Below are 22,032 nucleotides of genomic sequence, written 5' to 3' on the forward strand. Positions count from 1 at the left end.
GGGAAGCTCTGAGGATGTGAATGGGCATAGGGCAGGGGAGGGGCTGGCGGGGAGAGGGGCTGGCGGCAGCAGGTGCGAAGAGAGCCAGAGATAGGTGCTAGGAGAAAGCCCATGCTCCCTTCTTCTCCCGTACAAAGTTAGGCCACTCTACTTGAGGCTCCCCCTTGAACCACAGTCTCCCATCCCACCCACCCCTCCTCCTCTGACCTACCTCGGTGTCTTTTCCAACCCCTTACTTACCTGGTCTCGCAGCTAGGAGGCTCCAGGAGGAAGTCTGCTGGAACTTGTCACTCCTTATGGCTCTATTTAGGAGCCCTGGTGGCCCAGTGGTTAAAGCGCTCTGCTGCGAACCGAAAGATCAGCGGTTTGAACCCACCAGCCGCTCCTTGGAAACTCTGTGGGACAGTTCTACTGTGTCCTATAGGGTCGCTATGAGTCGGAATCCAATTGACTGGAGGGCAATGGGTTTGGTTTTAGTTTTTATTAGTCTGGGGGAGGGGCCCAGCAAGGCCTGGGCCCTGACAGCTCCTTGACAGCAAGGCTGAAGGGGCCCCAGGGGAGGAGGATCCTCTCTCTGAGGGGCAGGGTGGGCAAAGGGCCACCAGTGTCTGCCCGCTTCCCCAGCCTTGGAAGAAGCTGATCCCAGCACAGGACTGGGGGGACAGTGGTAGTGGATGACAGCAGAGAAGGCAGCCACAGATTCCAGGCTTGCAGGGAAAGACCTAGTGGCTAGACTGGGATACTGGCCCCTGAGGCCTTCTGGCTACCCATAGCCAAGTCCCTGATACAAGCGCCAAGAGCAAATTTCCACTCCTCTTTCTTTTACAAACGGACGTGCTTTCTCCAGGGGCTTTCAGATCCAGGAGACTCATAGCTCCCTGTTGGTCTCTCACCTGTAATACTCTCCCTCAACACTACAGTGGGTCCCAGACGTCCCTAAGCCTCCTTTACCCTGACCTCAAAACTTGCTGATGGACACGCGCGCACACACACTTTCCCATTTTGATAAGAGTTCAGTGGTCTCTAACATCAGACAGACCTGGGTTCCTATTCCAGCTGCACCATTTACAAGCTGTGTGACTTTGGGCAAGTCACTTCAACTCTCTGGGCCTCACTTTCTTTGTCTTTAAATGGGAGATAATAACAACCTACCTCACAAGGCTGTAGTGAGGACTGAATGAGATAGCCTATGTCTGTTGGCAGTGCCTGGTGCCTAGTAAACCCTCAATAAATGTTATCTATCTCCAGCAGCATCTTCATCCTCATTTCACTTTTCTCAGCCCAGCTCTAATGGAGGTCTTCCTTTTGTGAAAGGCAGGGAGAGGGGGACCTGCTCGTGGTGGCTGGCCCTAAGGCCCGCCAATGACCTGGAGCCCATGGCTTGTGGGAATCCCATAAATTCCCACTCGGACCTTACCAGAGCCCCATGATCTGGGAGTTGCAGCCAAAGCAAACCTCACTTTTCTCGGTGAAAACCCTGCACCGGCCTCACCTTGGAGAGCCATGGGCCACCGTGGGACCTTCCTGACTCCGTGGCTCCAAGTCAGCTGGATGATCCTGCTGCTCCCCAGTCTGCCGTCCTTCCCCACCTAGCTCCTCGCTCTTCCACTTACCCGCTGGGGAGCCCCAGCCAGGTGGGGCCAGCCAGACTGAGCTCATCACCCTCCTGATGACAACCATGCTGTCTCTGCCAATAGCTCATTCCCTGACTTGGCAGGAATTCCCCTTCTCGAGTTGCCCATGGATGCCCAGGCTGTGCCATCCAGCAGTGCATCCTTCTCAGCCCGTCTCCTTCCAGACGCATTTCTTCCTTACTTTCTGACTTAGTCTTCTCAGGCCTCAGAGCAGAGGGGCCTCCTGGCTGTCCACAGCCTCCGTAGGGCCACCTCCCTACTTCCGCACTCAACTGGCCCTTCCACCTTGGCTTCTTTCTGAGCCCCTCTTTGCCCCCCTTTTCCAGCAATGCCTGGTTAGCCCATGTTCTTCTGCCAGTCACCCCAGGTTCTTTGGTGACAAGGTGGCTGATTGCTTCCCCCGTCATTTAACCCCTTGGCCTCAACACATTCTATTCAAACCTGTGGCCAGAACAAGATACCACAATGCCACAGCTTCTGGGCCATGGCCCTTACTTTCCACCACAGACATATGCCAGAAAAGTTGCCTAGTGGTGAAGCTTTAGTAACAAGAAGCATATTCAAAAGGCGGGAGAAAAGTTAGGGTTTAGAAGGAATCCTCCCCATTTGTAAAGGTGAGACGCCCCCTAGAATCCTTTCCAGAAAGCTGGTAACCCCCCCCCGCCCCTTTGCTGGTGTGTTCAATAACTCCAGATTTGCATCTATTGGATGTGCATGACTAGGCCCTAGATAGTTAAATGACAGAAAAAAACCCCTCTAAGTCCCAGGCTGTGGCTGGTCAGCATAAGGAATGTTTGTTCTCAAAAGATTATTGAGTAGCTACAAAATAGAACTCCTTGGGATAGGTTATAGTTACACCCAAGTCCCCTTCCGGAAGAGTCCCTCGCCTGGTTCACATTGGAAGTGGGGGTGTGCCCAGGCTAAAGCACAGGCGGTGAAGATGGGGGGTGCATACTCAGTGGCAATTTTTCACATCATGACTTTCATCTGGCCATCTGGCCAGTGACTTTCCTTGGCTGGGGAGCGAAGGACTTGGGGCCTCAAGGACCTTGAGGCCCCAAGGCCCTTGGGGCTCTTGGAAAGCCACTCGACCTCCACCCGCTCACCCCACCCCATTTACTGTCATTAAAATGGAGAGTTATATATACTCCCTTCTTGCCTGTAGGCCCTTGCTGGGGCAGGCCCTGGAGCCGTGAGAACTCCTGCGAAATCTTCAGGCGAGCCTCAGGCTCTGGGACCGCGGGGTTTCACTTCTGGAGGGAGAGGACGGCCAGATGTAGGAGGCGCTGCCGTCTGGAGCAGGGTGCGTGGTCAGCCCTGGGCCTGGTGGCTGCTGGGAGGCGCTCTCCTGGGCATACACATGGCTGGAGAGTGGGTCTGGCGTTTAGGAAACTGAGATTGCTTTGGGTTGGTCCTCTGGGTTGGTGGGAGGTTTATGTGTGTGTGTGTGTGTGTGTGTGTGTGTGTGCGCACGCGCGTGTGTGTGCGTGCATGCGTGTGTGCGTGTGTGTGTGTTGTGGTTTGTTTGAAAAAAAAATAAAGAAGAAGTGGCTTTGGATAGAGTTCAGCAAGTGAGGGCCAGCTCCTGGGAGTCTCTGATCCCACTGGCCCCCGGCCCCTGTCTTGGAGCCAGGGCTCAGCCTGGAAAAGTCCCTGGGACCAAGACACAGAGGGACCAGGCCACCCTTCGGAGGAGGCAGCGCAGCATCTAGGGTTTTCAGAGTTAACCCCTCAGCACCCGACATCTGTTGGCCCAACACCTGTCTTACATGGTGAGGGGTAGCCTCACTATGTCCCACGGCCCGTGAGGGTTCCAAATGACCCTGCAAAGCCACCTCCTCACATGGCCACAGGAAAAACAAGTGGAGCAGAGTGAAGGCCTTGGCTGATGGGCCCGCAGCCCAGTGCAGGTGGACTGGAGTGCCCATACATGGAGGCCATGTTGGAAGGGGCACCAAGTGATTGCTGTGGGCCCTTGACTGTGTGGGGGTGGGGGGACAGGGGACACAAGCAGCCGTCAAGCCGGTGCTCCCTCCTCAGCTGAGAGGAGACCCAGGGGAGGGCAGGAGGCTCCAGCCACATTGTATGGGGCTCTACATATTATAATAATGTGAATGGCGCGCCCTGGAGTTGTGCAAGGAGGTGATAGTAAGGAGAGACCCAGGAGATTTGGGGAGGGGCGCAAATAGGACGAGAGCTCAAGAAGGGCTCAGGCAGGGATAACACAGTGGGGGCGACTGGCCTGACCTCAGGCACCAGCGACTGGGGAAGAGGTTGGGTGGAGGGGAGGAGAGGCTGGGAGGGGGCCTCTAATTTCACTACGGGGCAGCCCTGGGCTGAGGTTTGTTTCAGGCGGTAGATGGTTCTGCTCTTTCGGGATTTCGTATCCCACAGAGAAACAGGACAAGCCTGAGCCTTCTGGTAGACAGAGGCATCGCAGAGGCCCAGTGGGAGAGCAGCCACTCCTCAGTTTCCCCAGCCTGCCCCCACAGGTCAGGGGTTGAGGGGTGTTGTTGTTGTTGTTGTTGAATCCAGAAAAATGCAACATTCAATGTCTATAAAGGTGCAGTATGAGTCATTTCATGGAATGTCTAGGCCCCTTTGCTGGCAGCAACCAAACTTTCCAGCCCTCTTTTGAGGAAGCCATCCAACTTGGCTGCTGCTGCTGGTCTGTGTGTGTGAGAGTGTGTGGGTGTGCGTGTGGGTCTGTGTGTGGGATGGCTCTCTGTAGGGCCTTGCCTGCCTCTGTGTGTGCTTGTGCGGGTCTCACAGATGTGAGCAAGGGTGTAACCGTGAACGCACGCGTGTGTGTGTACACGTGTGCACGTAGGTGCAAGCCTTGGATGTATGAGTTCCCTCATGAGTGCACGTATGCTTGTGGAAGGCGTGTGCTTGTATGTGTCTGCGAGGCAGTATGGTATGTGAGCCTGCGAGTCTGAGGGTGTCTACGTGTACATTTTTTTCCTCATTGCTGCCAAATTATCTTCCCATCTCTCCCCTCACGAAGTGAAGGGCTGGCTGAGGAAAGCTAGAAGTCCAAGGGGCGGGGGGTGGGGGCAGCTGGGGAGGGGAGAGGGGCTGGAGGAAAACCAAAGCAACTCCACTCATTGGAGAAAAGTGTCAGCCAAGGATGAAACTGAAACCGAGGCAGCTCCAGCGAAAGCAGCAGCACCCCGGAATCGTCCTGGGGCTTCAGTTCCTCCCACTTTCCCGTCCCCTCCAGCGGCTGTGGAGATTAGTCAGCCTGAAATTCCCATCCCTGCAGCCTGGACTTGGGGTTAGAGCACTGGGGCTGAGCTAGAACTTGGCTGTGGTTAGCACGTGACCCCATTAGCGCTCATTATCATATTAACACAAATTAGTAGTATATCAGTTCCACTCCCAGTAACCTAGTGAGTGCAGGGCCAGGCTGGAGGAAGAGGTCACAGCTCAGGCCCTCCTCTGAAGAAGCCAGCACAAGGGTGTCAAGGGAGGGGGCAGGCTGAGGCCTGCAGGGCAGTTTGGGGACAGAAAGCGGGAGCAGAGGGACATCAAGCTTTGCCCATTTGATCCTTGTCCTCAGCCGTGCTCTCGGAGGAGACACCTTGGGGAGAGGGTGAGCAGCAAGGAGGGGGTTTCCAGGAATAGCTGGGTACCGCCCTATAGGAAGGAGGCCCGGGCTCTGAGGTCTGGGCGGAGACAGCTGGTATTTCTCCTGGCACACAGCAAAACCTGGGAATGTTTAGGATCCTTTGGGGTTTTTTCCTCCCCTTTCTTTTTCTTTATGGAAAATCCTTAGATAACTTTCTCAGATGGCTTTGGACACCCTGAAAGCAGCAGAGCTGGGCTAGCTGCCGGGGAGGTGGGGGGGAGAAGAGGCACCCAGAACACTAGAAGAGTGCACAGCTTTTCTTTCTCGGCACGGAAAAGGGGACACATTCTGTCCATATATTTATATGTAGAGTTGGATCATGGGACTGGCCACTGTAGCCTCTGGAAAGGGTGAGGTTGGAGCCCCCAACAACTTTTCTTTTTTTCAGCTCAAAGGTGTCTGGCCACACCTAATAACATGTTTAGTGCTTCTGTTTTACCTCCTAGTTCGTTGCATAGTGCCTGGGGTCTTAAAAGCTTGCAAGTGGCCATCCAAGGCACAACATTTGGTCTCTATTTGCCTGGAGCACCAGAGGAAGAAGGAGGGTCAGGAATAGAAGGAGGATATGGAATGTGTGGCTAACTGCCTCCATGAACAGCTGCCTCCTTTGCCATGAGACCAGAAGAACTGGATGGTGCCTGGCTACCATTACCGAACATTTTGATTCAAGGTTCTATAGAAGAATCCTGATCAAAAGGGGAGAAATGCAGAACAGAATTTCAAAATTCTCATGGAATCCAGACTTTACGGAGCCATGAAGGTTGGATGAAACTATTGCCCTGAGATAATCTTTGAAACTTAAACCAAAGCTACTCCCTGAAGTCTTCTTAGAACCAAACAGTAGTTAATCTTAACTAGTAAAAAATGTCTGCCTTGAGCATTATGCTCTTTTAAGAACTATCTATATGAGATCAAAGTGACAACAGCAACTTGAAAGATTAGATAGGAACCTTAGGGAGCAGTGAGTTTATGTTAACAGGGGAGGAACAACTCAGAAAAGGAGGGTGAGAATGGTTGCACAACTCAAAGAATGTAATCAGTGTCACTAAATGGTACATGTAGAAACTGTTGAATTGGTGTATGTTTTGCTGTTTATATTCAGCAATAACAACAAAACAATAAAAAACTCTACAGAGCATAGTTCTACTCTGACACACATGGGGTCGCCATGAGTCAGAATCGACTCAACAACAGCTGGTTTTTTATATTTATTGATATATGAAAAAGTTCACAATATATTACTAAGTAAAAAAACAAAGTTAGAAATAATACCAACAATTCCATTTATGTAAGAAAATCTGTTCTACCGATAGAGAAAGGTCTGACAAAATTTGCAGTAAATGCTAACACCGGTTATCACTGGTGGTGAAATTATGGGAAATTTTATTTCTTTTTGCTTACCTGGATTTTGAAAATTTTCTCTACAATAAACGTGTAGAACTTGTATAATAAAAAATAAAAATAAAGAGTTTTGTTTTTCTTTTTAAAAAAAAGATGTCTGGTCACAGCTTATTTTTGTGCCTTGATAGTCTCAATCTGTTAACTAAACAGCCACCACAGGACCATGAACCACCATGGGGAGGTCAACACGCAGCTGTATCTACCAGCTGTGTCTACTGAGGCCAAGGTTGCAAGTTTGAGCCCCAGATGGACCTCTTCGCTTTTCTTTCTTTTTTCTTTTTTTTAAAGCTGCAGAGGACAGGATTGACAAGCCGGGAACCCCTAACCATCGCCGCCTAGACCCAGCCTAAGGCTGAGTCCTTAACCCTCATCTAGGCCCAGCCCTGGCTCTGGTCTGTATCCCTGTACTGGGGATGCATTCTTGGTCTCAAGAGAGCCAGGCTAGCGAGTGGCTGTTTAGTGAAACCCACCCCCAACGCCCTAGATGCGACTCAAAGTTTCCATTCTACTGCCCGCGCGGGTCAAGAGCGCCATCCCTGGAGAGAAAAGACAGCCCAGAGACCACAATTCCTTTGCTAAAGTTAAGGACATCTCCGAACTTTGCAGGGGCCTGGGTGGTGGCCCGAGGGATTTGTAAGCATCGCGCGCGAGCGAGCCCAGGCCATGGACGCGCGCAGAGGTCTGCTCTCCGACTCCCCTGCCTCTTGGGTGGGGGCGCGGCCTTCTCGCAGGCCCCGGCGGCGGGCCCGAAGGCCCCCCACGCCTATTCCCTCACCACCCTTTCTGGGCTCGCGCGTCTTCCAGATCCACGACCGGTTATAGGGCTGAGCTCCTCACCCCAAGCAGTGCGCCCCGGGCGCCTCTGTAGCGCCACCTACAGGCGGGACGCGCGCCGCGCGGCGTGTTGGGTCGCTGCGGCAGCGGCGGCGGCGGGAACCGGCGTCCGAGTTGGAGGCAGAGGAGGCGGAGAGGTGGCCCAAGCTGGCCTGCCTCGCGCGCCCTCTCCTCGCCACGCCAGCCCCGAGCGCCCCGGCCGGCCCCCGAGCCCGGTCCCGCGCGCCCAGCGCAGGCAGCGGCGCTCCGACCTGCCACTCCTCCGCTCTGCGCGCTCAGGGCTTCCTGCCCCGCGCCGGCGGGCCCCTATTCTCGGGAAGCAGTGAAGTCACACGGAGCCCGATCCGCTGACTCATGAGAATCCTTTCCCTCCCTGGCACACCCCTCGAAACTTCCCCTTCTTTGCCGCTTCCGCCTCTCTTCCCCCGGCCCGCGAGAACCAGGCGGCTCTGGGCTGGGGGAAGGATCCCGGGAGCAGCTGGGAGGCCAGTGGCGGCGAACGTCCCCGTTGAGCCCTTTGTGCTGCTCTTCCAGCCGGCCGCTCCGTGCTGTTCTGGGGCGCACAGGGAATGCCCGGGAGGGAACTGCATGTTTACCACTTCGGGCAAAGTTCTCACTAAAGTTGTTAGCTGTCATGATGATCCCATGTGTGCAGAGTGGAACTGCTCCTCCATAGGATTTTCAAGGCTGTGACTTTTCAGAAGAGGATCACCAGGACTTTCTTCGGAGGCACGTCTGGGTGGGTTTGAACCGCCAACCTTTTGGCTAAACCTTTGTGCCATTCTGGGACTCCTCCCACTAAGGAATCCTCTTGCAATTAACCACCTTCACCAAGGGAGTGCCTACTGAGGGAGTGGAGTCTGGAGACCCCTTCCTTCCTCCAGGCCTCAGGACTGGCTGGAGAGTTAACGGGAAGCTGAGATGGCTTCTTTGGAAGCTTTTGTTCCAAACAACAAGGCTTGGGATATCTGTGCTACCAAGGAAACAAGTGTGGAGTATGGCTGAGCCCTGACCTGCCCTTGACCCCTACATCAAGCCAAGCTGATGGCCTAAGAGGTCACTGTGGCCCTTCCTCCCGGGATTTGGTGCTGGACTGGTCCAGGTTGGGGTGGAGGCAACTTTGAGGCCAAGGATTCCGTTTTCACCACTCACCCCCATTGTGCCATGAGGAAATAAGGCAAGGTGCAATTTCTAGGAGTCTTAGGTCCAGACGTAACTTGCTAGGCCAAAGAAGAAATCATAAGCCGTAAACTAAAATATACATGTAAATCCAGGTGAACCAAAGGGACAGCAGCGGCATGGTGGGGGCACATTTGCCAAGGGCTTTGGGTTCCAATAGCATCTGCTCTAGACCTTAGAGATGAAAAGCAACTAAGTCCGTGGAAAGTGGAAGAAAGTCCTGTGTAAGCACTGAGAGACTTTTCCATATACAGGAGCTGAGAGCTAAGCGTGCAGAGAAGGTCTAGTCTGTTCCCTCATTTTACTGCCCAGTAAGTAAACAGAAGCCTAGGGAAGCAACTGCCCAAGGGCATCCGGGGAGTGGGTGGCAGAGCTGAGACTCAAATCCAGGAGAGTGCGCTTTCCATCGTGCTCCACTGCTTCAGGAGAAACGACAGGGGCAGGGGACACCTGCCAAGCCTGAGGAAGGAACTCTGGGAGAAGGAGAACAAGGGGGGAAGACTGCAGAGATTCAGAGAGGAAGAAGGGAAGATGAAAGGCCTGAAGAAAAGTGAAAAGAGAGATGTGTAATCTCTTTGGGCAAAAGGAATGTCAGCCTCCATCCATTGTATTAACCAGTCGATTCTGACTCACGGCGACCCCGTGTGTGTCAGAGTAGAACTGTACTCTGTAGGGTTTTCGATGGCTGATTTTTCAGAAGTAGATTGCCAGGCCTTTCTTCTGACGAGGCTCTGGGTGGACTCAAAGCTCCAGTCTTTCATTTAGCAGCTGAGTGTGTCAACTGTTTGCACCACCCTGGGACAACCTCTGTATTAAGCATAGTTTAAAAAAAAGAAAAAAAGAAAAACAGTTGCTATCAAGTCATCTCCAACTTATGGCAACCCCAAGTGTGTCAGAGTAGAACTGTGCTCCATAGGGGTTCGATGGCTGATTTTTCAGAAGTAGATCGCCAGGCCTTGAGCTGCCCTTGACCCCTGCATTAAGCCAAGCTGATTGCCTGAGAGGTCACTGTGGCCCTTCCTCCTGGGACTTGGTGGACTCGAACCTCCAACCTTTTGATTAGCAGCTGGGCATGTTAACCGTTTGCACCCTCAGGGACTCTGGTAAGTGTAGTACTACCCATGTTCTGTTCCTAGTGATGACAGAAAAAATACAGTGGAGGAACACCATGATTTGGTCAGTGAAAGAAAAGCTTGGAATAGTTAGAAGCCGAAAAATACAGCAATCTGAGGAGCAATAAAGTTCCAGTCTGAACTCACACATCACGCTCCTGGCACTTATGCTGCACTGGTAGTCCCTGTTGCCTTGTCTGTGTCTGCCACTAGCTTAATAAAGTCATTGAGGGTGGGGACTATATTATTGACCTTTATATCTCCAGGGCCAATCACAGTACTGTGGCATGCAGTAGATGCTCCGTAATTGTAGCTGACCAATCAATGCATTTATATGTGTGTATATCTGCATATAAGGAGACTTGGTAGCACAGTGGTTAAGTGCTCAGCTGCTAACCAAAAGGTCGGTGGTTCAAACCCACCCAGTGGCTCGGCGGGAGAAAAGACCCGGCAATCTGCTTCTGTAAAGATTACAGCCGAGTTAAAACTGTAACTGGGAAAGCAGTAGCAGTCACTCCTATTAGCCGTGATGGGGGATGTTTAGTCACTTCTGTGGCCTGGGCAATATTTATGTTTTTGTCTGTGTTCAGATATGATTATGCAGTGGTCTTGTTTTTGTCTTGATCGATCATGGTCACAGAATGTCCTTGTATGATAATAATGTCCTATGAATCTGTTTATGTTCAACAGAACACCAGGGCCTGAGGGCCAGGCAAGTTTGTAGCAATACCAACACTTAGCTGATAGCACTAGGCCAGCTTCCGTGGAGGCAGGCGCTCGCTGCTTCTCTCTTTCTCAACGTGTCCATTTTGAGATGATCCCTGTTTTCCAACTAGGGCTTGGCCATCCAGTATCTAAATATTTAGACCCTCCCTGTACTCTGACCCAGTCACACCCATATGTGGAACCAGCCAGGCAGGGGGACGTCATCACTGGCTTGGGCTGTGTGTATCTGTGTGCGGTTTTGTGCACATGTGTCTGTGTCCGCCAGAAATTCCCTGATAAGATGGGAAAAGAGGCCAGAGGTGATTCCACCTCACCTCTGGGCCCAGCAGGGCTGCCCATCTTCCCAGAAAGCAAGGTGCTGGGATTAAGGCCCAACATCTCTAGGGCAGCAAGGGTGCCCAGCTCTAGGTGGAGTCAGAGAATGACAGAAGCCAAACTCCAGAGGAGCGGGAAGGGGAAGGGGTAGTGGTGGAAGGGAGGGGAGAGTTCCTTTGTATAAATGGGTCTCTGGAGAAGCTGCTGATTTTCCTTCAAGGAAACAGGCTGCAGCAGGTCACTGTGGGTTCCCCTCCCCAATCCCTTTCTGCTCTAAGCTTCTTGTCTCCAAAACAGGCCCTGTTGATTAGAACAACAAAATCACATACGTTGACCTCATCCTTCACTAAGAGGCTTAATCTGACCTCTTTCCAATCAACCAAACTTCCTTCCCTCAGCTCCATCTCTTCAGGACATCTCCCTCCTGCTATGCTCAGAGGTGACCAGGCAAATCTAGTACCCTTTATAAAGCGGTGTCAAGGTGCCACCTGATACTATTTGTAAAATGGCAAGGAAGAACAAGGTTGAGGACAAGTGGGTGGGCTCCAAACGCTTGATATTTTGCCAAAGCCCCAGCTCTTCTCTCCAGGGTGTGACTAGTCCTGTATTGCCCTTTGGTGTGACCCAGCTGATCACAGACTGGCTATCGAGGGCCAAACCTCAACCAGCACAGCTCATCTGTACAGTCAGAAGTCTGGCCCTGTGGTCCCTGGGGGCCTGGACAGACGAAATGCATCCTGGATTAAGTGGCAAGTGGTGGCGGGGGCAGGGGGGAGGTGAATGCCCTCCCATGAACAACCTGAACTTCGGAGAACAGAGCCTACGAAATGCAGGCTCATTTTTATAGTAAGCCCTGCCATTGTGCATCATCCAACCACTCAACCGAGGACTTGTTCAGCACTTTGCCAGGGCTTGGGGGTGGGGTGGGGCATGTGGTCCCCATCCTGGGAAAAACATAGTATCTCTCCAGGAGAGCTTACAACCCATCTGGGGAGAGAACACTAATGTACAGAGAATGAATTAAAGAGCAATTAAGTTCAAAGGTAGTAAGTGCATTTGGAGTTCAGAGATGAGAAAAATCAGCAAGGGCACTAGTCCATCTGGTACCACAAGGTAGGACTTGAACTGGGCCTTGAAAGATGAGTAGGATTTGGATAGGTAAAAGGGAATAGGGATGAGGTCCAGATGTGAAGAGCATGGACAGACGTTTAAGGGTGGCAGTGAACCAGGGGTGTGTGTGTGTGTGTGTGTGTGTGTGTGTGTGTGTGTGTGTGTGTGTGTGTATGTGTGTGTGTGTGTGTGCGCACATGCACACGTGTGTTTATGCACGTGCATATTGGAAGTCACAGGAAACGTCGGATGGGCCGAGTGTGCCAAGATCACGGAGGACTATGGGAGACCTGGGACTTGATATGGTTGGTGACAGGGAGTCACTGTAGTTCTTCAACAGGGATGGGACATGGAGAAATTGGTGTTTTAGGAGGTGATCTGGTAGCAGTGGTTGACTAAGGATGGACGCCCAGGTTGATCTCTCCATTCTTGGCACGCCCACAGTACTTTGTGTTTCTGTGGGCACACCTAACTATACTGTAATTATACATTCACAAGTCTGTTGTCCTCAGTGACACTAGGCATTCCTTAACAGTAGTGGTTATGCTTTCCCCATTTTCCTATTCTTGCATCTACCTGGCTCATGGTAGGCCATCAGTAAACACTGACTAGATGAACGGATCATTTAATTCTGAGTTACAATTACATACCATACAAGGACAACTGCCAAAGAATTAGACTGAACTGCACATTAATACTAGGACAATTTGATCTTCTTTTAAATGATTTGGGTCTTTGTGTCTTACCATCTTTGTGACCAGCAATTATTACTGCATAATAATTTCTATTTCACAGGATGCTAGATGAGTCTTCTGCATATGGATTTGGATATATCATGCATGAGATCACATCCCACTAAACCTACATTCACCTAGGAAGAACCTGGTCTAGTGCACTAGCTCGCTGTCTTCAAGTGGGGATTTGTCCTGCCCTCCTGGCATTAGGAAGGGGTTTCATCGTATAGCTGCAACTCCCTTTAAACAAACCCAATAGCAAAAAACCCAGACTGGGAGTAATTTTATCTTTACAAAAAGATTCATAGTAGGACTCTTGAAAGCAGTAAATATTTCCTCTTAATTGAAATGATTTGATTTTTAAAAGCTAAGTGATTAAAAATGCAAAAAATATGAGTTGATTTTCACAACTTTGATCTGTCTTTCCAGGAAATCATCTGTAAAGTCAGGTATGCCTATAAGTGTATTTTAGATAAAAGGAGTCAGGAGAGGGGAGATTTCTAGTTTGGGGGACAGAGAAGTCAAGCAATCATGAGCCCTCAAAGGGTCGGTCTCCAGGTTTGGCCACGAAGCTGCCTGACCTGCACCAGGTCTCGGAAGCCTTCTTTCTGTCTGCAGTAAAAGTCCTTTCTGCCCACTCCCATCCCTGCCCCTTGTGGGACAGGAGGCCACACAAAAGAGTAATTGCAGGTAAAGCAGAGTCTATTCCACGTTTGTTTGTTCATTCATTCCACAATGATTTACTAAGCCCCTACTAGGAGACAACCATGAGCCAGGCATTACATGGTTCCTGCTTTCAGGAAGCCCACCGACTAGCAGGGAGACCAGGAACAAAGACCAGCCTGAGCTCGACAGGGCCAGGAAAGTCTTCATAGAGGTAGTGAGCTCCCCTAGAGGGGTCAGCGGCCAAGCGTTGCAGGCAGAGGCCACAGCAGGTTAGTACAGGGAGGCCTGGAGGGGCGCGAGAGTAGTTCAGGGAACTGAAAGTAGTTTCGAATGGAGAGTGGGGAATACACGGTGGAGAAAAATCACACACCTTGCAGCAGCTCCCATTTGCGTGCTCTCTAATATGCATAGCTTTCCTCCCTTTACCTACCCGCCCACTCCCTTTAAAAGAGAACAGATTTTAATTTAGAAGAATCAGGTTTTATTTAGCGATGTGAACATTAAGAATTCATCTACATGGTTGAAAATATTCACAAAGGACTTGATCATTCACACTCATACACACAGAGAAAGTCTGCTCAATAAAAAATGCTGTGGTACCCATCCCATCCACTGTCAGGGACAGAGAAGAGCCTGCCCGTTCCACTGTGGGGCTTCAGTCTTCGTGAATGTTGAAGAGCTTGGCTACTTCATTGAGATCTTCATGTTGCTCACCGTCCTTAATGATCTGAGGGAGAGAGTAACAAGGGGTCACTCACTCAGTCTGTGTGCATTCAGGCCAGGCCCACACAATGGGGAAGCCTAGGCCAGTCCCCACATCACACTATGAGGGAGTTGTGGGAACGACTTTCTATTAACCCAACATGACCAGTGTGCCAACTCCCAGGCCACCCAGCCAAGTCCCAAGTCTAAAAGAAATGTTCCCGAGCCAAGACAATGCTTTTGTTCTGCCTAGGCACAATCTGACCCAGGTGGACAGTGCATATCAGGGTACCTGATGACGTCACAGGAACAGTTCCCAGTCTGCGCTTCCCATCTTTCTCTCAGAGCTTTGACAGGCACCTACCTTCCTTGCTATTGGCATTCGGTTAAAGATGTTCCACAGCACGATCCCCACCACCACTTTGTCCCTGAGGTAGAAGATGACACCTTTGCCGTAGTCCTCCCCTTCAACAGGGACCTGTGGGACTGCTGCGCTGCTTTGAGGAATAGTGATTTCTGAGGCCTCAGACTCTGTCTCGCTCTCTGATCGGATACCAGTCCCTGTGGCCGGCCCCCAACGAATAAATAAAGGTAACATTTCAGTTATTATGAGCTTAGAAAATTCTAGAAGGCAAGTGTCTTTAGAAACCTGCTTCAAGATTATTTGCTTTTCTATGTCCCCTCAATAAACAGTGGCCTTCTCTAGCCCCTCTCCATTGACAAAGCCAAGGAAAGTTCTTCCTTGCCAGCTCTTGGATACTGGGTCAGTCTGACCCAAAACTAGCCCCCCTAACTATCTAATTTTAAATTTATGCTATAGATATTTCCTGATATCTAGATTTCTTCAAACTGCCGAAGACTTGCCCTTACCCTCTGAAAAACATTATAGAGCTGCACTGTCCAATATGGTAGCAGCTAGCCACATGTAGCTATTTAAATTTAATTACAGTTAAATAAAATTTAAAAATTGCATTCTTCAATTGCACTAGTGACATTTCAAGTACTCAACTGCCATATGTGACTGGTGCCTAATGCACTGGACAGAGCAGAGACAGAACATTTCCATCATTGCAGAAAGTTCTATTGGACAGCGCTGCTAGAGAGACATTTTAAATTTTAGCTAAAGTGGGAGAAGGCAGTTTCCAAATGGGAGAACCCTAGTCAAGGAGTTTCCTCCTGGAGGAGCGGGGGGGAAGGGCAGTGTGGGAGGAGGGCACCTTGCCTTCCGAGAGCAACCAGGCTACAAGTAATAATGCTCAGTGGCCAGAGCAGTGACCTCGAGTTTATAAATGCCTGGGTTCCTCTCCTGGATCCACTTCCCAGGGGAAAAAGGTCAGAATTAAGGAGTGGGTTTATGTATTGCACTTGAATTACACAGGAAAAGGACCTACGTAGACATACATCTTGCTTGTTTCTTCTTAAAGAGCTACTTGCCCTTGAAACACCTCTGGCAAAAGGACACGGGTTAAATAACTTGCGCCAAGGTCAGAGAAGGGAGAGAGAGCAAGGCCTAGGAGTTAATGAAAAAGATGTGTGTGGGAGAGAAGTCCATTCCAAAAGAGGTGCCTCCCATCTAAAGAAAACTTGGCATTAAGATCCAACACATGGAATTAGAGGCAGCTCAAGAACTACTCAGCCCAGTTCTTCACTGCCTAGGGCCTGTGGAGGACAGCAGGTCCTAAGCTAATGTCTTCATTCCTAGTTCCTAGGATTAGCAGGAAGCAAAACAACAATACAATAAAAGATTTTCTTCATCACACAGGTCTTCCTATTCCCTAGAGACAAACTAAACAACAGAGTCATCCAGCCAGCTAGGGTCATCCAGAGGCTAGGACAGAGACCCACAGTCTTTGAGTCTATACCTGACCCTGGCAGATCTCAGACCACTAAAGAATGAGGGCTTCAGATGTGGTTTATTTTAAAGCACAACATGAAGACAGGCTTTCTCTGACGGTTCCCTCTGGCCAATACAGAAACCCCTTGTTCAGGACAATTCTGACCATTGCTTCTCAACACTCTTCCAAGAGAAGTGGTTGTGCTTCCTTACCTGACTGTTCAGTGGCAGATTTTGGGTTATCTTGTGCGGTTGCTTTTGCAAAAACACCAACTGTGGGCAAACTACTGTCCACCAGGCCAATAGCTTCATAGCCAACATCGGGGCCCAAATCACTCCTAAGGAAGGAGAGAGAAGAGGGTGTTGTGCTCTGTCAAGGGACTCTAAGGAACGACACAGTAGTACACGTACTCTAAGACACAGCACCTTTATACCAACGAAAGAACGAGAGAAATTCCAAACGCCTCTGTCTCCCATAGAGCAGCAAGGGACAATGTTGAGAAAGCAGAATTATCCCAAATAGCTTTTATTTTCCTTAAGAAGTTGTTATACACATCATATATCCATAAAATGAAGTAAATGTTTTTAACTGACTCATCCCTTTATCCCATACCACATTTGGGGGGTGGTAAGTTTCATACTTTTACTACCCACTACCTTCCTTTAACTTGTCCTTTTTGTCCTGAAACTGCCTTTTTGAAGCTTTAAAGAGTGTCCCATATTTATGGAATCCAGAATTTGAGGTGTTTTATGGTTTCATTAACTGACAGTATTTCCTCTTAGCCTTCATTTTTCAGGACTGCAATGCTTTCTTATAAAGAGGTAACTTCATCCACTTGGTCATTTTATGTTAACTGTTCTTCTTGGGAACTTTTCCTATCATCATCATGCCTTTCTTAATGTGCTAGGAATCTCACAGAATATTCTGGGCACAGACACAAATCCTGGTTTTGTAATAATCGAGGACACTTTAGCTGCTTTGTTTCTGGTGTCTACATTCTGTTATCTTCTTGGCCACAGTAGCTCACTGGACTAGTGTCTTCAGGGAACAGTCTACAATGACTCCTTGGATTCTGTTCCTGGGACCCAACTGATAATTGTTTAATTATGGACTATTTTTCCTAACTGCACTATCTTACACGAGTTGACCTTGAAATTCATCTGTTGTGCCCACTCATAAAACTGTGCATGATCTTCTTAAAATGTATTCCCGTCAGCTGAAAATTTCTCTACCAGGAACAGCTTAGAGGCTTCTGAAACCTTGAGATTTTTTTATGTAGCCCATCTTTCAAATCAACAAAATGAAAAAGAGGCAACTAGGGCCAGCCTCACTACTCAGGAATGTCCACTGCTGACCTTTCTTTATCCAAAGAACTGCCTCTATGTGCCTGACTCTGAAGTGCTGATCTTAAGGGTTACAGACGAATGGGCTGTCTTTTTTTCAGTATGTTGGGCTCATCAGGGATAGCAGCACAGAACAAAATAAAATACACTAGTGTCTATACCTGTGAGGACACTCTGGTGCCACCTACTGTAGGTCAGACTCTCAGTTATTTTTCCAGGAAGAGCTGATGCCATCTCCATTCATTCACCTGGTCTAACTCATGCCAAATATGGCACTTCACCAGATGCCCACTCAGGGTTAGAATGCACGGACAAGACGGAATTTTTTTTTCCCTCTGTATGAAGCTAACTGGCCCACAAGGAAACCAAACCGTAACCCTGTTCCTATTAATTCTGTGTTCCAACCAATCGAGTCCCCAAGGAACACAACTATTACCAGAACATTGACTGATGCCAGTACGGCTTGGCAGCGCCAGTCATATTTTCTCCAGCCAATCTTCCGCTCACAACGGCGTGATCATGGTGCTCTACCCGCCTCCTACCCAACTTTATATCGTAGAAGCACGCAGCATCTCCTGCCTTTGGAAACAAACACATAACATGAACACAAGATAAAAAAGCAAGTTAAAGAGACAACATAATTTTGGGGGGCTCAAAGAACCCTTGCAATGTTAACTAATTAACGTTTTCCATCTATAGTCTGAGGAGCCCTGGTGGTGCAGTGGGTAAAGTGCTTGGCTGCTAAACAAAAGGTAGGCGGTTTGAACCCACCAGCTGCTCCACAGGGGAAAGATGTGGCAGTCTGCTTCCTAAAGATTTACTGCCTTGGAAGTCCTATGGGGCAGTTCTACTTTGTCCTACAGGGTTGCTATGAGTTGGGATTAATTCGATGGCAGTGGGTTTGGTTTGGTTTGATCTACAGTCTAGAAAAATACCTAAACTATCAAAAACAGTTGATATTCCATTTTTTTAAATTTATTCTGTGCTTCCACAAAGCTAGCCTAAATTCTCTATGTTTCAGCTGAAGCCTATTTCTTCTCATTCTGCCCTTATCAGAGCTAGATCTTTCATAACCATGATTTGCAGAATAGTCTTTTCTATTACGTGAAGACCAGTTTTTAGATGGGACGGCCTCTCACCTATAAACCTTTTTCAAGATAAGTTTTTTTTTTGGTTATTCAGCATTCATTCATTCAACAAATATTTACTGAGTACTTATTATGGACAAAGCACTATGCTCTGGACTGCAGAGATGAACTGACATGGTCTTTGCCTATAAGGAATTCGTAACCCAGTAGAGAAAGATACAGTATTGTTCTTAACTACAAATGCAATGGAAAAAAAATTGTGCAATATAAGAGGTACAGATTACGTGAGCCAAGTGTTTCAAGCAGACAGCGGGAGAACCCCCAGGTTGGGGTGAACAGGGCCAGCTTCATGAAGGATGTGGTATTTGAGATCTCTAACCCTTTGCTCATCTTTGTGGCTATTCAAACACCCCCAAAGCAACCTAAAAATCCAACAAGCGAGCAATGGTATACTAAACTATGAAATCCACTTAATGGAGTATCATCCAATCATTAAACTGTTTGCAGAGTCTGAAGCAACATGGGAAATACTTACATTGTGATGTTAAGTTAAAAAAAAAGCAGAATACAAATGTTTATATATAGTATGCTCACCACAACCATGTAAAACAAAGGAGAAAACTTATGCACAAAAAACTGAAGGGAAGGAAATACACCAAAATATTCACAGTTGCTGCAGGTGGTTTTCTCCCTTTCTCTTTCTTGTCTGTGTCTTCTGTATTGAGCATGTATTACATTTACAACAGGTTAAAAAAATCCAGTACATTTTATCTTAAAAAAAAAAAAAACACTTTAAAGGAAAAAAATCTCCCCCAATGTTCCTATGTCTTTAGTTGCAGAGTCCATAATCAAACACAATACACTTGTAACAATCTAACAATGGGGGAAATTACCTCATGGTTCCTACATACTGTAGTCTTGTTTGTGTCATAATAGATTTTTAAAAACAACTAAAAATAGTACTAAAGGAAAATGAAAACAGAGTACTTTTCCTTTCTAGGGAATATGTTATGAAACTGCTTCATCCTCCATTCCCTGGACTCACGCTGGAGCAAAGGGAAAGGCAGAGCTGTCTGGATGCTGTGCGCAAGCCTGCCGGGGGTTAGGCTGATGGCTGCTGCCCACAGACTACAACCGGAAGGGCTCTACTCCTAGAGGCGCTCACACTGTTCACTTCATTTTCCACTAGCTTGCAGCCTGTGGCCATACCTGATCTTGTAAATCAAGCAGTTCACAGGTTTTTATTCTCTACCCTCAGCCTACAAACACTTTTCCCCTATTTGGTTAAGCTGTGGATAAGCTTTAGCACACCACTGGGCAGACTTGTTCACACTTACCACCCAGATGTTAGAGCGTGCTTGTAGCTCTGCATTTACCCGGAAGCCACCAAAATCTGAGTCTATTTCCAGCCCACCAGTCTTGGCCAATTCAACATTGGGCTCCAGGCCCACAGCTGCTACTATGTGGTCAGTTTCTACCTGGGAGAAAAAAGAAATAATTCAGTCAATCACCACAATTTCCACTTACATCTGTGGACATAACAATTGCACATCACATTATTAAGAATCAGGGCTTAAAAAATTATTGGTTAATTTACCTCTGGTAAACAGATTTTACATTCTATTTCATACAGGTCCCCCCTCCGCACACACATACCCCATATCATCCGAAGAGAAATCTGCCACCCAAGTAAGAACTTACAAATCTGTGCCACAGATAGGAAGGGGCCAAGGGAAAGTGGTTTACATGTGACTACTCAGACTCTAGTCATTCTCTATTTTAATGGAGGGACAGTTAACTCTGAAAACTATGACAGGTTAATGATGGCTGCCAAGAAAAGTAATCTACTGGTATCAAATGAAGGAGAAAGAATGAAGACAGGGGAGAGAAGGCCTGGAAGGTCTCCTGGCAGCCTCTCTCCCCCTCCTTACCTTCCTGCCGTCCTTCAGCTTGATAAGTAACTTGCCACCGCTGACTCCAACTGATTGCACAATCGCATTGGGCATCACCTTAACCCCCTCTGTAAAGGTAAACAAGACCTGAGGCTGAGCCTGTCAGCCTATCATCTTCGTGGAAAGTAGGGCCACTGACAAGAGGCATCCCATTGTAAAACCAAGAACCATCAGTACGCAGGCAGCCTTGGAGAGCTGTAAGAACCTAAACCACAGTTCATTTTTAGCACTTCAGAGAATTCAGTGCCTCTGATTCAGAACCCCTACATAAACTTGGCTGACTAGAGAATGGTGGAAACATTTGTTTGGCTGGGTGATACAGCTTATGTAAAGAAGCAAACTTTGCTTTAGGCCTAACTCAGAGGAAAGAGAGTGGCATCCTATGAAAAAGTCTCTCTACCTCGTCTGACTTTTTCCATGGTCCAGTTGCTGAGGTATTCAGGGAGGATCTTTCCCATGTTTCCTTTCTCGGGGAAGAGTTGAATCACTTCTGTGCCGAAGGCTTGAGCTGCAAAGAAGAAACAGAGTGGGTATAGCAAGAGGCAAAAGCCAAACCTAGGAAGACAGGACGAGAAGTCAAGGAGAAGTCTGCAGCCATTGACTAAACACAGGGCAAAGCTGCAATCCTGGCTGGAGCTCCCATTTGCGGGGCACTGGGGCAGAATGCCTTGGTGCTAGAGTTCATTCGTAAGGCAAATACAACAAGTGCCAAAACTGCTGTCCCTGGATTAGACTACAGACTGTGAACTCAGTGTACTTACACCCATGCGATCATTTCAGGCTTACGCAAGTGCTTTGCGATCTCTGAATAGTAAGAGATTTGAGAAGATGCCCTGGTTTCACAGAGCTGAAAAATACCATTAAGAAAAATGGTTGCCAATAGTTTAGCTTAATCAATAAAGAATGTCTGCCCTTTACTGAAGAAGAACGAAGTGGGAGGCCTCATACTACCTGATTTTAGAACCTATTATACCGCTAAGGTAGTCAAAACAACCTGGTACTGGTACAACAACAGATACATACACATAGACCGGTGGAACAGAATTGAGAATCCAGACGTAAATTCATCCACCTATGAGCAGCTGATATTTGACAAAGGCCCAAAGTCCGTTAACTGGGGAAAAGACAGTCTCTTTAACAAATAGTGCTGGCATAACTGGATATCCATCTGCAAAATACTGAAACAAGACCCACACCTCACACCATGCACAAAAACTAACTCAAAATGGATCAAAGACCTAAATATAAAATCTAAAAGGATAAAGATCATGGAAGACAAAATAGGGACAACGCTAGGAGCCCTAATACATGGCATAAACACAATATGAACCGTAAGTAACAAAGCACAAGCACCAGAAGAGAGACTAGATAAACGGGAGCTCCTAAAAATCAAACACTTATGCTCATCAAAAGACTTCACCAAAAGAGTTAAAAGACAACCTACAGACTGGGAAAAAAATTTTGGCTACGACAAATCGGATCAGCATATAATCTCTAAAATCTACAAGATACTGCAAAACCTCAACAACAAAAAGGCAAATAACCCAGTTTAAAAATGGGCAAAGGATATGAACAGGCACTTCACCGAAGAAGATATTCAGGCGGCTAAGAGACACGTGAAGAAACGCTCACGATCATTAGCCATTAGAGAAACGCAGATCAAAACTACAATATCATCTCACCCCAACAAGGCTAGTTTATCCAAAAAACACAAAACAATAAATGTTGGAGAGGTCGTGGAGAGACTGGAACACTTATACACTGTTGGTG

General features: G+C 48.3%; 1 protein-coding gene across 4 annotated transcripts in view; it reads right to left on the bottom strand.

Moving 5' to 3' along the window:
• Positions 1-13,796: 13,796 nt before the first annotated feature.
• Positions 13,797-22,032, bottom strand: part of AIFM1 (apoptosis inducing factor mitochondria associated 1) — a 35,647-nt gene continuing 27,411 nt past the window's right edge. For 2 of the 4 annotated variants that reach the window (XM_004379613.1, XM_004379612.1), the window contains exons 10-16: positions 20,663-20,770; positions 20,242-20,330; positions 19,648-19,788; positions 17,659-17,801; positions 16,092-16,216; positions 14,409-14,605; positions 13,801-14,069 (exon numbers count right to left, since the gene is read on the bottom strand). In XM_004379613.1, coding sequence (XP_004379670.1) covers positions 13,998-14,069; positions 14,409-14,605; positions 16,092-16,216; positions 17,659-17,801; positions 19,648-19,788; positions 20,242-20,330; positions 20,663-20,770 — 875 coding nt within the window. In that variant the 3' untranslated portion in view covers positions 13,801-13,997. Of the gene's footprint in view, positions 14,070-14,408; positions 14,606-16,091; positions 16,217-17,658; positions 17,802-19,647; positions 19,789-20,241; positions 20,331-20,662; positions 20,771-22,032 lie in introns of all 4 variants that reach the window. The other 2 variants (XM_023734294.1, XM_023734295.1) reach the window with 2 other exon arrangements.

Source organism: Trichechus manatus, unplaced genomic scaffold, assembly GCF_000243295.1.
Source record: "Trichechus manatus latirostris isolate Lorelei unplaced genomic scaffold, TriManLat1.0 scaffold00066, whole genome shotgun sequence".
NCBI classification, from domain to species: Eukaryota; Metazoa; Chordata; class Mammalia; order Sirenia; family Trichechidae; genus Trichechus; species Trichechus manatus.